General features: G+C 39.4%; 1 protein-coding gene across 3 annotated transcripts in view; it reads left to right on the top strand.

Annotated features, from left to right (window-relative positions):
• ush1c (Usher syndrome 1C) overlaps positions 1 to 22,348 on the top strand; it is a 184,186-nt gene that overhangs the window by 158,326 nt on the left and 3,512 nt on the right. For all 3 annotated transcript variants that reach the window (XM_063061999.1, XM_063061998.1, XM_063061997.1), the window contains 2 exons: positions 15,171 to 15,280; positions 20,257 to 20,312. In XM_063061999.1, the coding sequence (XP_062918069.1) occupies positions 15,171 to 15,280; positions 20,257 to 20,312 (166 nt within the window). The remainder of the gene's footprint in view (positions 1 to 15,170; positions 15,281 to 20,256; positions 20,313 to 22,348) is intronic.

The following is a 22,348-nucleotide window of genomic DNA, read 5'->3' as shown; positions in this document are numbered from 1 at the left end:
AAAGTTGTGAATTTTAATTTCTAGATCTATGCCTTCCGCACTGCCTCCAACACAACCTATGTTGTCACCTTCAGGGATCCTTTGACTTCCCCACCCACCGATGAAGTCCAGATTTAACATGCAGCAACACTTGCTTCAATTTTCATGTTGTTGCATCACATAAAGAAACAGAATGAGGATTATCCTCTTTTGAATGACTATGGATCTTTGCTTACATTTTCCTCTTAAATATGCTGCTTTTGAAACTATACCTAGATACTCAATTAGAAATTGTATCAATACTGATTGCTCTATAGTTGGCTGCTTATAATTTGTCACCAATTTTAAATGTGGGCATATTATCGGCTGCCTTCCTATCGACTGCTAATTCTGATCCCTCTCTCACTCCCAAGATTCAGTCATTCCCTCCTAATCGTCAATGACTCCGTTTCCACCTTTCTGTTGATTATTGTGCTACCTATGGTGTTTATTTCCATTTTATATCCGGAAAAGTAGCACATTTGAAGGATTTATTTCATGCTAGTGCTGCTTCTCTCAAGCATTATTAAATTTAAATACAGTTGTATATTGGAAGAGCATTAACCTGAATATGCTAGATAATTATGTCAATATTTATTTTTTCTGAGATAAGAATGTTTAATGTGAATCCATACCAATCGTAAAATTACTTGGCGATGTATTGAAATCAAATGAAAACTTAATGACTTCTGAGATTTAAATATTTGCTTTCAGAGCTGAAGGGGAAAAAAGAGAATTTCTGCTTTGAGGAGCTTGAAAGGTCAAAAAAGAGAAGTTCTAACACAGCTGGTGAACACTGAGGTTTAATGGGAGCTAAATTAAACATCAGTTAGGAATAGGACGTGATTAACAGCACTCCAAACTACCGAAGATGAAGCACATCATTAGTAGTGACCTAGTTAATTAGCACATCAGCATACCTAACCAGCATGCAGAGTCTAATTATATGTCTGCAGAGTTGTGTGATTTCTCATTCACTTTTGCTGGCAAAACAGAAACTGCGTTACATCATGGTGCTCCTGCGGAAATGCAAACTTCATGTCATCTGATCTCGGTTTGCTGCTGCACCATCAGAATTCAGATATTTATGCCTCTAGATGATTGTAGTCAGAGGGTCTTGCAGAGTGTCATAGCACTCTAGGAATTCATCCCCCCCATCCAGGTAGTTGGCATCCAAAGATGCAACCTTGGGTGAGTTTCAGTTGCTTTTGATCTTGCAGCTACCAAAAACTGCCAGTGCTTTTGTTGTTGCTTGTCATCTAGCCAGCCCGACAGCCGGCAATCGCACCAAGGTGGATCGGTCTAAAGAGGGTGCTTTTGGATTCACAGACGATCACGACTTTCATATAAGTCGCTACAGTCAGCTCCTCTCTGTTAGAATTTCCCACAAGCTACATTAACAATTGTCATACAATTGTGCATGAATAATAGGCCCAGTCAGAGGTATGTGGGAAAATAAGCACCAAGGAATTACTTAAGAGTAATATGTGGGCATTTGAATGACATGAACCTGATAGGATTTATAATTTTGGTCTTGAGTTGGTTTTTATTTTGAAATTGTGGCCAAATGGACTCTGTGACCAGATTCAAAGGAAAGTTTAGATGAAAATTGTTAGTAAATAGAAATTTGGGATTAACTGGTCATTGGCAGCCAAGACAAAAAGAGAATTTCTGGACTAGATCCTCACTTTGCATTGATCTCCTTTTGTATTCTTGTTCATTCATTTCATGCTCCTTGTCCTCATATACGGTGCCTATAAAAAGTATTCACCCCCCCCCCAAAAGTTTTCACATTTTATTGTTTTACAACATTGAGTTACAGTGGATTTAATTTGGCTTTTTTGACACTGATCTACAGAAAAAGACTCTTCAGTGTCAATGTGAAAATAGATCTTTACAAAGTGATCTAATTTAATTACAAATATAAAACATAAAATAATTGATAGTGTATGTATTCACTCCCCTTTAATATGACACATCAAATCATTACTGGTGCAGCCACTTGGATTTAAAAGTAACATAATTAGTTAAATGGTGATCTGTTTTTGGAGACCTGAGCGCAGTCAAGGTGTTTCAATTGATTGTAGTAAAAATACACCTGTATCTGGAAGGTTCAACTGCTGGTGAGTCAATATCCTGGCAAAATCCACACCATTATGACAAAAGAACTCTCCAAGCAACTCCGCGAAAAGGTTATTGAAAAACACAAGTCAGGAGATGGATATAAGAAAATTTCCAAGTCCCTGAATATCCCTTGGAGTACAGTTAAGTCAATCATCAATAAATGGAAAGAATATGGCACAGGTGTAAATCTGCCTAGAGCAGGCCGTTCTCAAAATCTGAGTGATGATTAAAGAAGGGGACTTGTGAGGGAGGCCACCAAGAGACCAATGGCAACTCTGGAGGAGTTACAAGCTTCAGAGCCTGAGATGGGAGAGATTGTGCATACAACAACTGTTGCCCAGGTGCTTCACCAGTCACAGCTTTATGGGAGAGTGGCAAAGAAAAAGCCACTGTTGAAAAAAGCTTGTATGAAATCTTGGCTAGTGTTTGCCAGATGGCATGTGAAAGACTCTGAAGTCAGCTGGAAAAAGGTTCTGTGGTCTGATGAAACCAAAATTGAGCTTTTTGGTCATCAGACTAAATGCTATGTTTGGCGTAAACCAAACACTGCACATCATCAAAAACACACCATCCCTACCGTGAAGCATGTTGGTGGTTGCATCATGCTGTAGCGATGCTTCACTGCAGCAAACCCTGGAAGGCTTGTGAAGGTAGAGGATAAAATGAATGCAGCAAAATACAGGGAAAACCTGATGCAGTCTGCAAGATAACCGCGACTTGGGAGAAGATTTGTTTTCCAGCAAGACATTGACTCCAAGCATGAAACCAAAGCTACACAGCAATGGCTTAAAAACCACAAAGTTAACGTCCTGGAGTGGCCAAGTCAGATTCAGACCCCAATCCAATTAAGAATTTGTGGCTGGACTTGAAAAGGACTGTTCGCTCACAATCCCCACACAATCTGACAGAGCTTGAGTGGTTTTGTCAAGAAGAATGGGGAAAATTTGCAGTGTCCAGCTGTGCAAAGCTGATAGAGACCTATTCATACAGACTCAAGGTTGTAATTGCTGCCAAAGGTGCATCTACTAAATACTTATGCAATCAATTATTTTGTGTTTAATATTTGTAATTAATCTGGATCTCTTTGTAGAGATCTGTTTTCACTTTGACATGAAAGAGTCTTTTTCTACTGATCAGTGTCCAAAAAAAGCCAAATTAAATCCAGTGTTGTAAAACAATAAATCATGAAAACTTCCTGGGGGGGGGGAGGGTAGTGAATACATTTTATAGGTACTGTTTATGACAGAACAGCAGGCAACAGATTGACTATGCACCACTTTACCTTTCTCGACAGCAGAATCATATTTTCTCTTTGTCCATGGTCTTAGATTGTGTATAATGGCATAACGTTATTAAAATATGTTGCTGCTTGTGCATTGTGCACTAGAATTATATAGTTAATTAGTTCTCCTTGTCATCCTATAGACATCCTTTCATTTATCATATGAAAATGACAGGGCGGACTGCCACAGAATGAAAATTCTGTTGTTCAATGTATGAATAGTAGGTCTGCATAAAGCACTTGGTATGGTTATTCAACAACTAGATATATAATGAGTGGAATTTCTCCTAGATATGTGAATCTCCACATTCAAATAGTAGCTGTAACACAGCCAATAGCATTTGGACAGTAGGGAAGTCAGCAGCTCATGTGAAGTCAAGCGTAGGCTCTGCCAGTTCCTTTCTAATATGGAAGTTAAATGTACTTAGTTTCAGTCAATTAGATGGTACTTGTAGCCTCCCTTATGTAGTAGGCTACAGCATATTGCAGGTATCTGCCAGTTCTATTTGGAAGCAACACACAGCCATTGTCAAAGTTGATATTCTTCTTTAAATATACTCAATGACTCGGCCTCCATAGCCATCCATGGCAATGAAATCTACAGAATTATCACCCTCTGGCTAAAGAGATTCCTCCTCATCTTTTTTTCTAAATGTATGTTCCTTTATTCTGAGGCCTTCCAATGTTCAATTGGTTTCAATGAGATCCCCTCCCTCATTCTCCTAAACTCCAGTGAGTACAGACCCAGAGCCTGCTTCTCATACATTAACCCTTTCATTCCCAGATTCATTCTCAGGAATCTCCTCGGGACTCTGTCCAGTGTCAGTGCATGTTTTCTTAGATAAGGGGCCCAAAACTGCTCACAATGCTCTAAGTGTGGTCTGACCATGCCTTATTAAGAGTCAGCATTACATCCTTGTTTTTGTATTCTAGTCCTCTCAAAATGAATACTAACATTGCATTTGCCTTCCTTACCACAGATTCAATCTGCAAGTTAACCTTTTGGGAATCCTGCATAAGGACTTCCAAGTCCCTTTGTACCTCTGATTTTTGAATTTTCTCCCTGTTTAGAAAGTAGTCTCTGCTTTTATTCTATTTACCAAAGTGCATGATCATGCACTTCCCTATACTGTATTCCATCTGCCACTTCTTTGCCCGTTCTCCCAATCTAAGGCCTTCTGCAGATTCCCTAGCCCTCAACACTATCTGCCCTTTCACAGAACTTTGTATCACCTGCAAACTTGGCCAAAAAGCCATCAATTCTGTAATCCAGATCATTGACATGTAATGTGAAAAGAAGTGGCCCTAATACTAACTCCTGCAGAACACCACTAGTCACCGGCAGCCAACCAGAATAGGCCCCCTTTATTCCCACTCTTTGTCTCCTGCCAGTCAGCCAATGTTCTATCCATGCTAGTATCTTTCCTGTAATGCCATGGTCTCTTGTTAAGCAGTCTCATGTGTGGCACCTTGTCAAAAGCCTTCTGAAAATCCAAGTAAACAACATCCACAAATATTCTTTTGTCTATCCTGCCTGGTTTTTTCCTCAAATAATTCCAATAGGCTGTATTTCCTCTTAAGGAAACCATGCTGTGTTTGTCCTATTTTATCATATGCCTCCAAGTACCCCAAAACCTCGTAATGGACTCCCAACCACTGAAATCAGGCTAACTGTCCTATAAATTTCTTTCTTCTGTCTTGCTCCCTTCTTTAAGAGTAGAGTGACATTTGCAATTTTCAAGTCTTCTGAAACCATATCATAATCTTGATTCTTGAAAGATCATTACTAATGCCTCAACAACTTCCTCAGCTATCTCTTTTAGGACCCTGCAGTTTAGTCTATCTAGTCCAGGTGACTTATCTACTTTCAGACCTTTCAGTTTCCCAAGGACCTTCTCGCTAGCTACTGCACTCACTTCTGCCCCTGGCACTCTCAAAATCCTGCTAATGTCTTTCACAGTGAAAACTGATAGGAAATACTTATTAAATTCGTTTATCATTTCTTTGTCCCCCATTACTAGTGTCATTTCCCAGCAGTCCAATATCCACCCTCACTTCTCTTTTACACTTTATATATGTAAAAAGAAATCTTTTGATATCCTTTTGTATTATTAGCTAGCTTACATTCATATTTCATCTATTTTCTCCTTTTGGCTTTTTAGTTGTTTTCTGGTTTTTAAATGCTTCTAATTCCTCTAACTTCCCATTAATTTTTGTTATATTATATGGCATCACTTTTCATTTATGCTGTCTTTGACTTCCCTTGTCAGCCATGGTTGCCTCATTCTCCCTCTAGAACATTTCTTTGGAATATATCTATCTTGCACCTTCCAAATTGCTGCTATGCACTCTAGCCATTGCTGTCTGCTGTCATCCCTCATAGTGTCATCTTCCAATCAATTATGGATAGTGTACTTGGCCATAGTGTTTTTGTGGCAAGATGCAGAAGTAGATTGCCAGGCCTTTCTTCTGCGCAGGTATTCCTGCTGCCCAAGTTATAACACGGCCGGATTCAAACTCAGAATCATTCGCCTCAAAGTCCAGTGCTGATGCCACTACACCACTGGCCACTCTACTGTAATACTGATACTGTACATCTGACTTTAGTTTCTACCTCTAAAACTGCAGGGTGAATTCTATCAGATTCTCTGTCTCCTAACTATCACCGTCTCCTAAGGATTCCTTTACCTTACACGTTTACACATTCAGTCTCACTACACAATGCATCGACTTCTATACCAACTGCCCCATCCCCAGCCCTATCACTCCTGTTCCCATCCCTCTGCCATATTAGTTTAAACCATTCCCAAAAGCCCTAGAAAAGCTGCTCGCAAGGATATTGGTCCCCTTTGAGTTCAGGTGTAACTAGTCCTTTGTGTACAGATCATACCTTCCCCAGAAGAGATCCCAATGACCCAGAAATCTGAAACCCTGCACCAAACCCTGCGCAGAATCAAATATCGCTATGATGATTGTACGTTCTAGTATCAATTGTTTGTCGACAATAAAGTATAAAGTATTTCCTCAGTTGCTTATTCACCTTTACTATCATCCTGTTCCTGCCCCAACTAGCACGTGGTACACTGGGAATAATCCAGAGATTATTACCTCAGAAGTCCTGCTCCTCAGCCCCTTCCCTAACTTCTTATACTGACCACATAGGGTTTCTTTCCCTTTCTACCTCTGTCATTGGTGCCAATGTGCACCACAGTCTCTGACTGCTCACGGTCACCCTTGAGAATCTTCTGCAGCCTCTCTGAGACATTCTAGACCCTAGCACGTGGGAGACAACACACCATCCTGGTGTGTCTTTCATAACAAAAGAATTTCCTGCCACCCCACCCCCCCACCTTACTATCATCTCCTATCACTGTTGCTCTGCCTGATTTTACTCTTCCCTGCTGAGACTCAGAACCAGACACTGTGCCACTGGCCTGGCTGCTGCTACTGTGCCCAGATAGGTCACCTCCCCCAGCAGTATCCTGAGGGGAATAGCCACAGGGAACCCATCACTGACTATTTACTCCCCTTGCTTCTCCTGGTGGTCACCCACCTACTAAATGAAGCCTGCACTCTGAGTGTGACCAGCTTAATAGAAGTCTCATCTATGAGGTTTTCAGCCTCCTATTGGTCCTGAATAGAACCAGCTCGAGGCCAGTTCCTTGACTGTGTCAGGCAGGAGCTGAGGCTGAATGCACTTCCCGCAGATATAATCATCAGGGAGACTATTATGTGCCCTGCAATCCTACATATTGCAGAAGAAGCATCCACTGCTTTAATTACCATTCTGCCCACATTTGTTATACTTTTAACTTTTCAAGCTTAAGTTCTAGCCTGCTCCTGTTCTTGCCTAACCCTCTTGAGCCAAAGCCTGACCACTCAAGCACTGGCCACTCCAACAATAGCTGCTCAACTTACACCTCGCTTCTTTTTATTGGCCCTTGCCGAGTACCTAAGAGAGCGTTATGATTGCAGCCCACCAAAAAGTTCTGAAAGGGCCCTGAGCTGTTTTTAAACTTCATGCTGCCTCACCAACAAATGACTCAATTTGTAGCATATCTCAGTGAGAACATCTTTACTGCAACACACCTTTGAGCAATTGCTCCTCACAGAGGGTCCCGCGTAGATAAAAGGCTACAGCTGAGAGCTTATCTGTCTCTCTTCCTAATTGTTCATAATATATCTTGTTTCACCATGTGTGTCATCTGCTCATTCTGCCTGCCATACTGTATCTGAGGGGAGTGTCTATAGAGTAATGGTTTCTGGAACCGGCTCGTACAGTAGCTTTGATCAAGAGAATCTCCTTCAGTTCCAGCCATACTACTCTCTCAGCATCTTTGAAGGACTTGGGGGAGTAAAAAAATTTAATTCAAAGCAACCCTCAGTAGATTTGAATCAGCAGCCAACATACAAATGGTTGATGAAGCCATTAAAATAGCTCTGATGGACATCTTTCCTATTGCTGATCATGTGTCTGGCTGTGCAAGATCCACAGATGGTGTTAGTAATTTGGCTGTGGCAACATCAAATCAGCATCAGATGTTGCTTGTCATCACAATCTGCCTACTACACGTACATCCAGCTGCCACCGGCAAAGCAAGTGTCAACCCACTTTCCATTTGGCAGTCAGTGCGACTCACACAACAAAAGTGCAACTGTGTTGAACACTATGTTGAAACAAACCAGAGCTCCCAATGCCAAAGCTTTTGCAAACTTGAGTTAGCAGATATTAACTTACCCGGAATATCCAGTTGGCCCAATTTACATTAATCCTTTATTTAATTCAGTTCAATTCTCAGCCTAAGACTTCAACAAATTTTCTCTTACACTGCTTTTATTGTGATTGTGTCAAAAGACCCCTGAACAGGTTAAGCCAAATTTGACAACGTTGCAAGTAAAACCTAAGCTGGATGTGTTTGAATTCAAAAGCCATACCAGTGACTATGATCTGCTTCTGTTTCAGAGGAGTCCAATATTTTGCAATTAGATACGTCTGAAACCAGGCTGACCTGCAGATGACAGTGCAGTAATGTAAACTCTGATATGTTAAAGCAAAAACTGTGATACAGATTAAAAGCAAGATGCTCTGTATTCACAAAGGGAAATATCACCCAAAATATTACACCAAACCAACAGTACAAATTTAAGCTTTCAAATATATGAATAAAGGGACTACATAAATAAAATAATATGATTTTTCCATAGTTCCAAGGTTCTTTAAAATTCCTGACATTCCCTTTGATTCTGCTACCTGAATCGTCTGCATCTCTTATTAATAAACCTTTCCTAACATGTAGGCCAACAAACATGAATTCTCGAATTCCTCCATGGCAGGGCTCCAAGAGGATCACAACCTTGTCACTGGGTTTGAAGACTTGCGTGCCTCAATGACCCAGAGTGCTATGTTGGCTGGAGTCGTGGCTTTATGCTTTGCCTCTAGGTAGGATCACCCCTGCCGAACAGGTCAAAGGGGAGAGACCCTCCAACTTCAGAGCTGACAACCCTGACTGGTAAAATAAAATTGTTACAGAAACAGCAATGAAGAGTCCTTTCACATCTGAGTGCAATGGTATTCCTGAGTCTCCGTCTGGGACTTGCATAACTGACTGCAGTGAAAAGCAAGAGGAAGCTACTGACATTTATTGCTGCCCTAAACACCAGCGGCATAACAGGCAGTAACTAACAAACTCTGTGGCAGGGCTGTGGTGAACCAAGTATGTCACATTGCTGCCGGATGAACCCGAGATTTATAGTGGCAGGGTCTCTCGGGAAGTTCAATTCTTGCACATTCGAAGTTCAAAGTAAGTTTATTGTCATTTATATGAATGGCTCTAGGGGGTGGCTTGGAGTACCAATCCAACCATCAATGCTAATTACAGTAATCGTTCTCTATAGGAGCAAAACATATTGATTTATACCCTACTTTTGAGCAGAAGAAAAGCTTATTGCTTTAATTTGATCATTATTCTGAGGCTCCAATCATCCCAGTTCTATTTGTGATCAGATCAGGCTTACTGTTAGTATTCCCTTATTCCATGTACGTAGTCTACTGATGTTGACTGCAGAGCTCACACATGATACAGTACATGATACTGTACAGCAGTACAGTGTAATATATAAAAATACTATAAATTATAATATTTATATAACTAGGTAGTGCAAAAATAGCGAGGTAGTGTTCATGATTAATCAGTGATGAACGACAAAAAAACTATCACAACATGTCTTTTGAGATATTATATTAAAATGAAAGCATAGATCACTGGACATTTGAATTGGAGACATCTTTCAGACTATGCTCATGACATTATTGGTTTCTAATTCCTTTCATTTATGTAGTGACAGCTGATAGAGGTAGTGTTACAAGTAATGAAATCAACCATGTATAAAATGACAGATAGTAGCACAGTATTTAGTGGACATTAATAGTAGGTATTATATTTCTGTATAATTAACTGCTTTGTAAAAAGTCACAATGCATAAAGTAAAATTTACGCAGCATACATTGCCTTTAATAATATAGTTTTCAAGTGTTCATGCTTTGAATATTATGACAATCTCACTAGACCCTTATTTGGTGTGGAATTATCATTTTTCATTGATAAGGACATGTAAAGTGAAGCAAATTTCAAAGTATCATTGTGCCTCCAACTCCCCACCCAACCCACAAGGGACTCTTGAGATTGCAGCATGCTTCGTAATGCTTTCTATTAGAAATATTTGGGTTAACATTTGGAGAAAGGCTCTGCAAAATAACTGGACAATTTTAAATTATGAACATAATTATCTTTAAATTAGAAGCCTAGTCCCATAAATGGTTTCTTATTTTATTCTTCTCTTTACTAAAATCAGTGAAAACTTACTTTTTGTATTTCATCTTCTTTTGAATTAACTCTGGTAATGGAATGTATAGATAATAATAAATATCTTGCAATTTCATTATATTTTGAATTTGAGTTAATGTATAGGAATGACATTTATGAATAAATAATGACAGCTGTACTTGTTCTGTTATGACTTGAGGTCATTCATTGGGATCTGGCATTAGTTCAAAGAGGAAAGAAACAAAGAAAGATCTGGCAAACAGCAGAAGTTGCCTAAAAGTCAATGAAGTATTGTTGGTTATGGTCACCAGAGTTTAATGAATATTGATCTATTCTCTGGTTTTAGTCAATGACAATGATTTAATGTAAAAACAATCCTAATAATAGTGCTGAAATTAAAGGTTCTTGTGCAAGAATGCTATTATTAGCAGCAACACATGTCTAGAAGAATTGTCTTCAAAAATGGCCAGTGGTTCAGGATCATCATTCATCATTGACAGTACCATGGGAAGATGGTGTTGAAGAAACTCATGAGGGAAAAAAGACCAAGTACTCTGAACTGGCAACTGAAGCTGCCCAGAATGGCTGGAGTACCAAGATTTTCCCTGTAGAAATGGGATGTAAGGGATTTGTAGCTACATCTGCGACCAGTCTGTTGAAGAAGATGGGGGTGAGGGGTTATTCACTCCAACAAGCAATCAAGTCCTTGTCAAATGCAGTAGAAGAAAGCAGTAATTGGATTTGGATTAAAGGGAAAGACAACAACTGGGCTGCAAGATGAAGACAGGAGGGTATGGAACTGAGGGGGGTGTATCTGGGACGCCAGGTAGCACCGTTGAGCCTTCTGGAGATGTCATGGGCTTATCAACAAAACGTCAAAGAAGGAGGGTGCCCACCTGATGACCCCGTTGACGTACCTACCCTTTTTGACACCACTCCAAGCCCACTGCCAACATCGAGAGTGCCAATTTATCATAGAGATTGAAACATCAAGTCCTATTAGCTCTACTCTACTGCTTGAGCCTTCATCCTAATGGGCACCATGGCAGGAAGTTTTCTTCTTCAAAGGAAATGTGAGAAATTCCTATCATATCACTTGTTTAAAGATGCTGTCCCAAAGCATGAGTGAAATTAAACTGTGAGCCTCATCAATGAATTCTGGGGGCTAGAGATGCCTGTCAAATGAACTGGTTCAGCTTGCTACCAGATGTTTAAAAAAGTCAGCCTACTCAGTTGCTGAGCTGCTCTGTAGATAACTGTTGTCCATTGTACTTCATGTGTATTCTTACATGAAGGTCCTAAGAAGGGAAGCAAGGCATTCATATCCCAGCTTGGAATAACAACAGTCTGCTTTATTTTAATCAGCCATTGGCTAGGAATTCTATCACAGACATTTTTGTGCATTAAATGAATGGTGTGCACAGTCCAAAGTATTTTTTTTAAACTTGGCCCATAGTTACTTCACAAACTATTTTTTGTGCTTTATTCTCCTTTAAGAATATTAAAACCTAACTTGAAGATATTTTACAGACAGCATCTGTGTGTGCAAGTGCTTTTAAAAGCACTTGTCTGTGGCAGCCTCAGCCCATCAATCCTTACAGATACCTGCCAATATCAGTTCATTTTTACCAATCCTTGTTTTTTTTAAATTTAAAATAATGTTCTATGTGTGTAGGATTACTTTGTGCATATTTCATTGGTCTCGTTATGCACTCCTCCTCATTTAGATGAGTCATACGTTTTGACTTTTTGGTTCTGTTTTTGTTGTTGAATTAAACTGTGTATGTAAACAATATCATTGTGTGCAGGAATTACAATGAGTGAATAAAATTTGCCTGAGGGTAAATCATGGCAGGCAATCTCTGGTGGACAGCAGCTTAACAGAAGTCAGTACAAACATTTGATATCAGTAACAAAACACTTCATTTGTGAGTGACCAACACTAAAAAGTCAGTCAGCTGCAAACAGGTTAATTTTTTTCAGCTACAGCAGGAGGGTGCTGCACGATTTGATTTTGACCTCAGGTTCTTTCTTTGTAGAAATCCCATATTCCCCATGTGACAACGCGGTTTTCTCCTGGGTGCTCTACTTTCCTTCCACATTTTACAGATATGCTTGTAGGTTAATTGAATGCTGTATAGACAGGTGACAAGGTAATTGATCTGGGTGAGGGGGAATTGGTGGGCATGTGAGATGGAATATGTAACAGGGAAGATTAGACTGATGAGAACGCTTTGAGATCTGGTAATGGCCCAGTGGGTGAATGTGTAATTGCTGTGGTCCCTTTTAAGGCCTACCATATTGCTACTTACTTGGAACTATTAAGCAGTGTGTGTGGCACATCTCCCCTGCTGATGCCAGATATTGATCAGGGTTCTCTGAGTGTCAGGCTATCTAATTTCATTTGCAGAGCATCTATTTTGGATATCTGAATTTTATTAGCTTTCAATTTGTCTGCTTGCACTATCCTAGGGAAATTGAGAGGTATTGATTACTTTCTGGGAATTGTACAAATTTCATAGTACAGTAGAATAACCCAGTCATTTTGTGTGCTAAAATAGGACTGCGGCTTCGTTTAATTATCCTTTATATTTCAACGTAATACAAGGAGCATGAATTTGTGTCTTGCTACTAAATGGAAAATTGTTTTCCAGTTTTTAAGATGAGAAAGTGGTTAGGAGAAATTCTTTTACTCAGACTTGTAGAAAGGGATGTTTTAGTATTATAGGTAATTCAGATGAAGTCAAGTGAATCTTTTATAAATATTGAAACAGGAGGAAGTTATTTAACCCTTCAAGCGTGTTCTAACATTCCGTGAACCTTGCTCATTTCCATTTATTGTGTCCCTTACTTATCAAAAAGCTATCTCAATTTTTCAACACAGTTCAGGTTTAAAGAAAATTTTCTAATGCAGAGAAGGATATACAGTATACCTCTGTATAGCATCAGAAATAATTTTGAATAGCACCAACACCATGCTGACCATGAGCTGAACGATTCAACTGTTTCAAAATGGTGGACAGAAGTAGCCTTCGGTGTTCCCCTCTTTTAAATTTTTTCCTTCATGACGTTTGTCAAATGTACCAAGGTTACAACTTGTCACATGAAAGGTCGTAGTGCTGGACTACCGACTGCTAATGCATGGTGGAAAATGTTTAGACGAGTGATGGAAAAGTTTGAATAATTTATGAGTAAAATAGCTAATGAAGTGTTTAATTACATCCTATTCAGTTAGCCTTTTGTTTTATTTACAAGAAAAGTAAAAACAGGTAACACAAAATAAGTGTTTTTTTTTACCTTTGATATATTTGAATGTTAGAAGGAAAAACTGCTTACCCAGGTGTACAATACCACTATTGTAATAGTGTTTTGGACTAACATGCACCACATGAGCATCCATATCAATCAATGCACACACCACATGAGCATTTGCACCAATATGATGCACATTCTCCTCCCACCACCGCTCTCACTAACACACACACACCTGCTAACAACCAGGCTGAAAACACCACATCATACGCTGCACCCAATCGCCAACACATATCCACACCAACACAATCTGGGCACACCCGTCCGTATAAACACCTATCCACCCATATCTAGGAAAACACAGCAGTGCAGTTAGTAAAGCTGCCGCCTCAGAACTGTAGTGACCCAGATTCAATTCTGACCCCCAGAGTTGTCTATGTGGAGTGTTCATATTCTTCCTTGTGCAATTTCACCCTACCATCCAGATTAGCACAATTGAAGTTTGACATAGACTCAATGGGCCAAACAACATCTTTTGTGTGTACTCTATGTAGATAATACAGGACATTTGGCTATTTCTTTCTTCACTGGACCAAATATACACTTACGACTGGATAGAAACCCATTCCTTTCAATTGTGCTTTGCCTCTGAAATCCATTCCATAGGTTTCAACAGACAGGATTTTGCGAGGGCATCCAACGTGCTGACGATTCTATATAATGTTTAACACTGCCGGCTGCAAAGGAACTTTCAGTCAATCCTGTCATATGTTTAAACTAGTTTTCAGTTCCAGTAAGCAGATCAAAACATGACCTGGATCTGTATTCTCTGCTAAGTGTGGATTAATATAAACTTGTTCGTGATTTTGCACAGACGGGGAATATTTAAAGTAATAATTAAAAGGCAGAAAACCATTATTTTCCTCTTGAAGAATATGTATCTATTGCATATTATTGTTAATTAATCATATGTACATCTATTATTAAAGCCAAGGTTTGAAATGTTGCTGTGTTCCTTCTCAAAAATGTGATGGCCAAACTGTAGTAAAACTCAAAGTTTCAAATGTATTACTTGGGATACTTCTCAAAACCTTACTTTGTCAGGGCCAGTGAACATTCAGTGAAAACTATAAAGAGCTATAAAGCCTCACCTGAAGCAGTAATATGTAAAACATGAGAATAGATTTTAACTTTTGGGCAGAACCAATTGTGGATTATTACAGCATTGAAGGGAATGAAGCCCTAGAGCTCATGGAAATAAGTGGAGCCAGTGAGTCACCTGCACCCATGTGCTGCTCAGCTGATTTTAGGATTGTGCAATATCAGAATTCAAGGGATGCCACAAAAATATTTTAAAATTTACCTTTCCAGCACCTCCTAGGAACTTCCCTGGTGGACTAGGTCTGATCTGATCACTTCTGGCCAAAATTTGCATTCACTTCCCAATGTGTGCAGTGCAGCATTGCTTTTGTATTGTAAAAGGCAACTGCTGCAGTCTGAATTAAGAAAAGCTGAACCAATGTATTCTTCAGGAAGAAGATTAATCTATACTTGAGGTTGGCAAGCTTCAGAGAAATTAGGTAAAACAGTGGTGTATTCAGTTCTTAGAACATAATGCTTTTCGTCCTTGAAGGCAGCATGTTATTTTCCTATAATTTCTTTTTTTACAGGCGGTATAGTGAAGGGAGATCAAATAATGGCTGTCAATGGGAAGATCCTCATCGATGCTACCTTGCCTGAAGCTGAGACAACATTGGCAAAGTCATGGAATAGCGGTGGTGTAAGTATTTTATCCATTATGTTGGTTTGTTTACTCTCTGAGCAAAAAAAGAAACCGGTAAAATAGATCTAAGATATTACTCAGACACTAAGTTTATTGTGGTGTCTTCTCCAACAAAGAGAAGAAACTATAATGAAGTATTTCAGTAGCATTATCCAGAGATGTTAATCTTTATCTTTATGTTGACAATGAAAAAATTTAGGTTCACTTTACCCACAGCTTTTCCCTATCTCTTTATCTCTATATTATCAATCTAATACCCTACATTACTGTGAGGACAGCACAGTAGGTGTAGCATTTAGCGTAATGCTATTACAGCGCCAGTGACCCAGGCTCAGTTCTGCCGCTGTCGGGAATGATTTTGTACATGCTTCCCGTGACCGTGTGGGTTTATTCCGGATGCTCCAGTTGCCTCCCACATTCCGGTTAGTAGGTTACATGGTGTAATTTGATGGTCTGGGTTCATTGGGCTGGAAGGGCATGGTACTGTGTTGTATCACTAAATAAATAAACCCAGCACCTTTCAGGTGTCCTTCAGCACTGCAGTGATTTTTGAGGTGCAATTTCTGCGGTAATGTGGGAAAAGCTACTTTTCCAACATTCTGTTTTAGCAGAGCTTTGCAAAAAATTGGAAGGATTGAAAGTACATTGTGAAGGGGGTGGCTTCATCTTTATCTTCTTGATTACACTAACTGCTTTCCTGGACGTCACTAAAGTAGCATGTTTACAATTTTCAATTCTGTTTGATGTCATGTTAAGCTTTTCATTCCCAGACCTTTCTCATTCACAAATGTTGCCTACTTGTATCTCTGGACTATTTCACCAATGCTCAGCTTCCACAGCACGATGTCGCACCCTGATATTTGCTGACCAGCATTGGCTTTTATCTGTTGAGATCCAGTGTCAGCTCCCTGTATTCATATGGACTACAATGTCACTGAGGAGGCATCTTGCTATCTTTTTCTATTCTGAGCTGCAATAGGCATGCAAGCTGTAATCAACCTTAATTCTGCAGTAATTGCAGTGGTGAGTCTATCACTAACGGTAGGTATTGAGTGATTTGGATAGTTACATCCAGGGTCCACAAGGGGGCAGGTAAATACAGAAACCAGGAGATTGCTATCCAATTTGCTGTTCAGTGGGTTCTAGAGATAGGACATTCCATATAATATGTGATGGGGATTTGTGCAATATGCCCCTTATACACTTGAAAAATGTTGGAAAAACTTGGTTTTTGCCTTGTTAAGTATAAAAGACATTATATCTTAAATATTGATTACTAGTAAATGGTCTCTCAGGCACTGAAATTTCATTTTGTAAGTATGCAGATCCATTTTACTTATTGAAGTTTTTTTTGTTTTTGAATTCTGAATTTTTTCCACGTCTTTGGTTGTTAATCCCATCCTTTCCTTCCCTTTATTTCACTTTCCATTTGCTAAACATAACTGAATGTGGTCATTGTAAAGCAATACACATAATGTGCTGGAGGATTTCGGCAGGTCAGGCAGCATCTATGGGTAGGAATTAACAATCCACGTTTTGGGTCGAGACCCTTCATCAGGACTGGAAACCTCATCTGATTATCCCCATCCATAGATGCTGCCTGACCTGCTGAGTTCCTCCAGCACATTGTGTGTATTGTTCTAGATTTCCAGCATCTGCAGTACCTCTCGTGTCTTGGTCATCGTAAAGATCTGTTTGTATTGAGATATAAGTTGTTTCATGCCCAGTTCACAATGGTCCTAACTCACTATAGAGGATGCTGTACAGTTATAACTTAACACCCCACGAATGACTTGTGGATAGCTGTACATTTAATTTTGCAGCAGACTATAACATCCAGACTGATGAGTTGGTTACAAACCAGAGCAGCAGTTAGTTATTTCTTTGCACTGCTCTTCATGAGTAGGTTGGTGTAGTTTCTGCAAACGTGAGACTGAGATCATGTAACATCTTCTTATATTTCTGACACACAGTAAACCTTATGTTCTATCACACTTTCTTTCCTACTGTTTTTTTTCTTGCTGTCACACATTTTCCTCTTTGCCATAATTTTCATTACTTCTATCTTATCTATTCTGCATATACTCACCTCCCTCCCATTTAGCATATTTTCTCTGATTATGTACAGTAGATTCACATGTTCCATAACTGGTGTACTGAAAATCGATCTCTGTTTAAGGTCATAGTGTTTATAGAGTGATTACAAACAATGGAACACCTTGGTAATACCCATATTCATGTTTGCCCATATTGTCTGTTGAGAACTATATCGGTCCAAGGGTTGATTTTAATCATGATTTCCATGTCAGTGCAAATAAAATAATGATTTTTGTTTTCCTTTACACATTTAACCAGTGTTTAGTGTGACAGAAAAGAAAGTAACAGATGGTGAAAGACAGAAACCTTTTCTGATGAGTGCATGTTGAATTCCAGCTTTCAAACTCTTTGCAGTTATTAAGCAACTGTTATTATTGCAGGTCCCAGATGATAAGGAGCACATATAAAGTGATGGCTTTTTTACTAGTAAATTTTAGAGAAAATTTGCATTTTTATAATGCTAACTAACAGCGTCGCCTAATAAAGAAATACTATACTTAGAGGGGATTTTAGGAGAGATAAGCAAATGTTTAGTTAGAGAATATGTTTGTTCAGGAAAGGCAGAGAGTTATAAGATGATTAAATGCAGAGAGTCATTCATAGCAACTGGAGCCATACAATGATCATTAAAAAGAAATAGAGGAGAATTAAAGCTGAAAATAAGGATGGGTGATGTCATATAGTTTAAAAAAAAATAAAACTGAGGATGGTTATTTCAACTTTAGGAAAATCTGGGAGATCAGAAGCCAATATGAATTGATTGTAGCTATTGCACTACTAAGCTTCTAATATTTAATATCACATTGCTCTTATTTCTGAGCAACGTGATTTAAAATCACTACTTTCCAAGTCATTGTTTTCCGTCTAATATTTTACGTTCTGAGCTTGCAAAATAGTTTATATGAAATAGGTTTTGACCTGATGAGAATTAAAATACACAATCTGAAGAACGTGCACATGAGCTTTGTTTGGAGTAAAAGTGATAAGAAAATCAAAGGTTTTTCATTGCAGATCCTATACATGACTTTTGTCTCTAATATTACCTTAGCACTCAGATTACTGTTGACTCTCACCTTATAAGAGTCAGGTTTTGGACTGCTTCTGGAGAAAAAGGCATGATTAATACCCCTATAATATTTTATCTCTCCTCACAGTTAGTGATTTATCACCCTGTAGTTTGCTGACTCTGAATCAGTTCCTTACTTCAGTGATCCATGCAAAACTCTCATGCTCTGTCTGTCTGTTTGTGACCTTCAATTGGCGCAAATGGTGCATTACAGTGGCACTTTTTTTTGGCTAAATCGAATTAAAATGTGCTAACTTACAGAATGCAGGCAAAGTTCAGGGTTAGATATTCGTTTAAAATTGCTCATTCGCCAAAATCACCCGAGACCAGATCGGCCATCATGGAAATCGGGACGCGACAGCCCAACGCATGCGCATGTCCAGCCTCAGCAGTGACACCTACTGGAGCAAAAGGGCAGGGCAGCTCTATTTCGAGGGGTCACATTCTGCTAATCACATCAGCATGTGCAGGATTGGGACAGATCTAACTGCCACCCATCAATAAGAGATAATTAAAACTTATTGCAATTACCTACTTTGAGACACCCATAAAACCCTTTGCTGCAGTCAAAGGACAGCAGTGACTATATCACGTCCATTTAGGAGAGTGCCAACCACATCAACAAGAATAAACAGCATCCTTTGCTGTTAGTGCTTCGTATCTTCTATCTAACATTAGGATAAAAAAAAATGGTCAGCCTAATTATGCCACATGGAAAGGGAAGGAGGACATTATGGTCGAGAGATTACGCCAAATGTTGTCGGGAAGCGGGAAGCGGCAAGCAGAGGGAGAGAATAAGAATCAGATGAGGCCAGGGATGCACAACTCCAGGATCAAAGAATCAGGACAAAAAAAGATGAGAGAAGAAGAGACAAAGGAGGAGAGGCATGCAAGTCTCCAGGATCAGAGACAAAGAACAAACAGCAGAAGAGATGAAGAGACGGGGGATGAAAGGACTGAACGTCTCCAGAATGACAACTAGAGGCACGAGGGTGGCAGATAAACCAGAAATGATGCCATCAAAAGGGTCCTTCATTAAACGAGGAGGAGCTATATTTACTTTGGTACATGTTGTTCTTCTTTAATAAACTGAGGTTTTCTACTTCAGTTTCCAAAGCAAAGTGATACTAATAACATTCAGGAAAAATTAATATTCATTCTGGTCACATCAGACTGCACTACCCTTCTCTCAAAGGCTGCCCCAATGGGTCACCCCGTTGTCTAGTTTGAAATATTCCTAAGAGCTAATGAGAAATGACACTTCTGTAGCATCTAAAAGGTGTTGCATAATTTCATTGGAATATTCAATCAAGAATTGATTCCAATTATCTATTTTGGTTTGAGAACATCAACTTTGGATAAAGTAGGTTTCAGAATAAGTAGGGTAATAAAAGCAAGAAATTGATATGAATTTTCAACTTGTGTCTCTGGGAATATTAAATTTGCTTTCTTCCTGAAACTACTCTATGTTTATTCCCATTGATTTCAACATGAAATTCTATTCATTTGTGAAATAAGGGTATAGACTGCGACAACTGGCAAGATATTTTAACCAGGAGTGAGACTGATTCCTGTTATCTTTTCATCATCAAAATTATGAAGGCAAAATCCTCTTCTAATTCTTTGGAGATTGAATCCCTTCCCTTCGCAGTTTGACCAAACTGGTTAATTCAATGCAAAGGTTCATCTTTTTCGCATATGTACAATATGTTTCCCTGCGCATAATACAGCCAAATTAAAAATAAATGTTAGCATTAATTTTGACCTTGACAGTTTCTGCTATAAAACTTCTATCATATTTCTGTTTCAGGACTGGATAGACTTGGTTATAGCTGTGTCCCCACCAAAGGAATATGAAGATGAAGTGTAAGTTTAATGCCAGAGTTTAGGGAGCTTTTATCTTTCTTAACTGCAGTATTTATAATTGAATTTGTAAATTATCCATTCAGACATTTATGAAAACTTTACTTAAATAGTATTCACATTTAAAATTATTAATTTTTTTAGTGTTACTTCAACACGTGCTAATTTTCAGAATTTAAAAAAACAACAAATAACTACAAGTGTTTCTGAGTAAAACATTTTATTTTTGACAATTCTGCTGATTGGTTAATTTAATCTTTTACTTGACATTAAAAAAATTCCCTCCCACTTCCCTCTTCTTCTATTCCCCACTTTGGCCTCTTACCTTTTCTCGCCTACCTATCATCTCCCTCTGGTGTGCCCCTTCTCCTTCCCTTGCTCCTATGGTCCACTCTCCTCTCCTATCAGATTTCTTCTCCTGCCCTTTACCTTTCCCACCCACCTGGCGTCACCTATCACCTTCCAGCTACTCTTCTTCCCCTTTTCCACCTTTTTATTCTGGCATCTTCCCCCTTCCTCTCCATTCCTAAAGAGGGGTTTTGACCCAAAACGTTGACTGTTTGTTCATTTCCACAGAGGCTGCATGACATCTAAATGTTTTATGACCAGCTTTTACAGAAGCAGGGGGAAATTTAATGAAGGGAATTGAAATACTATGGGTTATTTAGTATGTATATGTAAATCTGTAATTTCTCCTCATTTCTATCCTCATCCGAGGAGGACGATGGCAGTGAACATGTTGTAGAAACATAGCAACATAGAAAATAGGTGCAGGAGTAGGCCATTCGGCCCTTCGAGCCTGCACCGCCATTTATTATGATCATGGCTGATCATCCAACTCAGAACCCTGCACCAGCCTTCCCTCCATACCCCCTGATCCCCATAGCCACAAGGGCCATATCTAACTCCCTCTTAAATATAGCCAATGAACTGGCCTCAACTGTTTCCTGTGGCAGAGAATTCCACAGATTCACCACTCTCTGTGTGAAGAAGTTTTCCTAATCTCGGTCCTAAAAGGCTTCCCCTTTATCCTCAAACTGTGACCCCTCGTTCTGGACTTCCCCAACATCAGGAACAATCTTCCTGCATCTAGCCTGTCCAATCCCTTTAGGATTTTATACATTTCAATCAGATCCCCCCTCAATCTTCTAAATTCCAACGAGTACAAGCCCAGTTCATCCAGTCTTTCTTCATACGAAAGTCCTGCCATCCCAGGAATCAATCTGGTGAACCTTCTTTGTACTCCCTCTATGGCAAGGATGTCTTTCCTCAGATTAGGAGACGAAAACTGCACACAATACTCCAGGTGTGGTCTCACCAAGGCCTTGTACAACTGCAGTAATACCTCCCTGCTCCTGTACTCGAATCCTCTCGCTATAAATGCCAGCATACCATTCGCCTTTTTCACCGCCTGCTGTACCTGCATGCCCACCTTCAATGACTGGTGTATAATGACACCCAGGTCTCATTGCGCCTCCCCTTTTCCTAATCGGCCACCATTCAGATAATAATCTGTTTTCCTATTTTTGCTACCAAAGTGAATAACTTCACATTTATCCACATTAAATTGCATCTGCCATAAATTTGCCCACTCACCCAACCTATCCAAGTCACCCTGCATCCTCTTAGCATCCTCCTCACTGCTAACACTGCCGCCCAGCTTCGTGTCATCCGCAAACTTGGAGATGCTGCATTTAATTCCCTCATTCAAGTCATTAATATATATTGTAAACAACTGGGGTCCCAGCACTGAGCCTTGCGGTACCCCACTAGTCACTGCCTGCCATTTTGAAAAGGTCCCGTTTATTCCCACACTTTGCTTCCTGTCTGCTAACCAATTCTCTATCCACATCAATACCTTACCCCCAATACCGTGTGCTTTAAGTTTGCACACTAATCTCCTGTGTGGGACCTTGTCAAAAGCCTATTGAAAATCCAAATATACCACATCCACTGGTTCTCCCCTATCCACTCTACTAGTTACATCCTGAAAAAATTCTATGAGATTCGTCAGACATGATTTTCCTTTCACAAATCCA

The sequence above is a fragment of the Mobula hypostoma genome, chromosome 11 (assembly GCF_963921235.1).
Source record: "Mobula hypostoma chromosome 11, sMobHyp1.1, whole genome shotgun sequence".
NCBI lineage: Eukaryota > Metazoa > Chordata > Chondrichthyes > Myliobatiformes > Myliobatidae > Mobula > Mobula hypostoma.
This window is presented reverse-complemented; position numbering and strand designations above follow the sequence as displayed.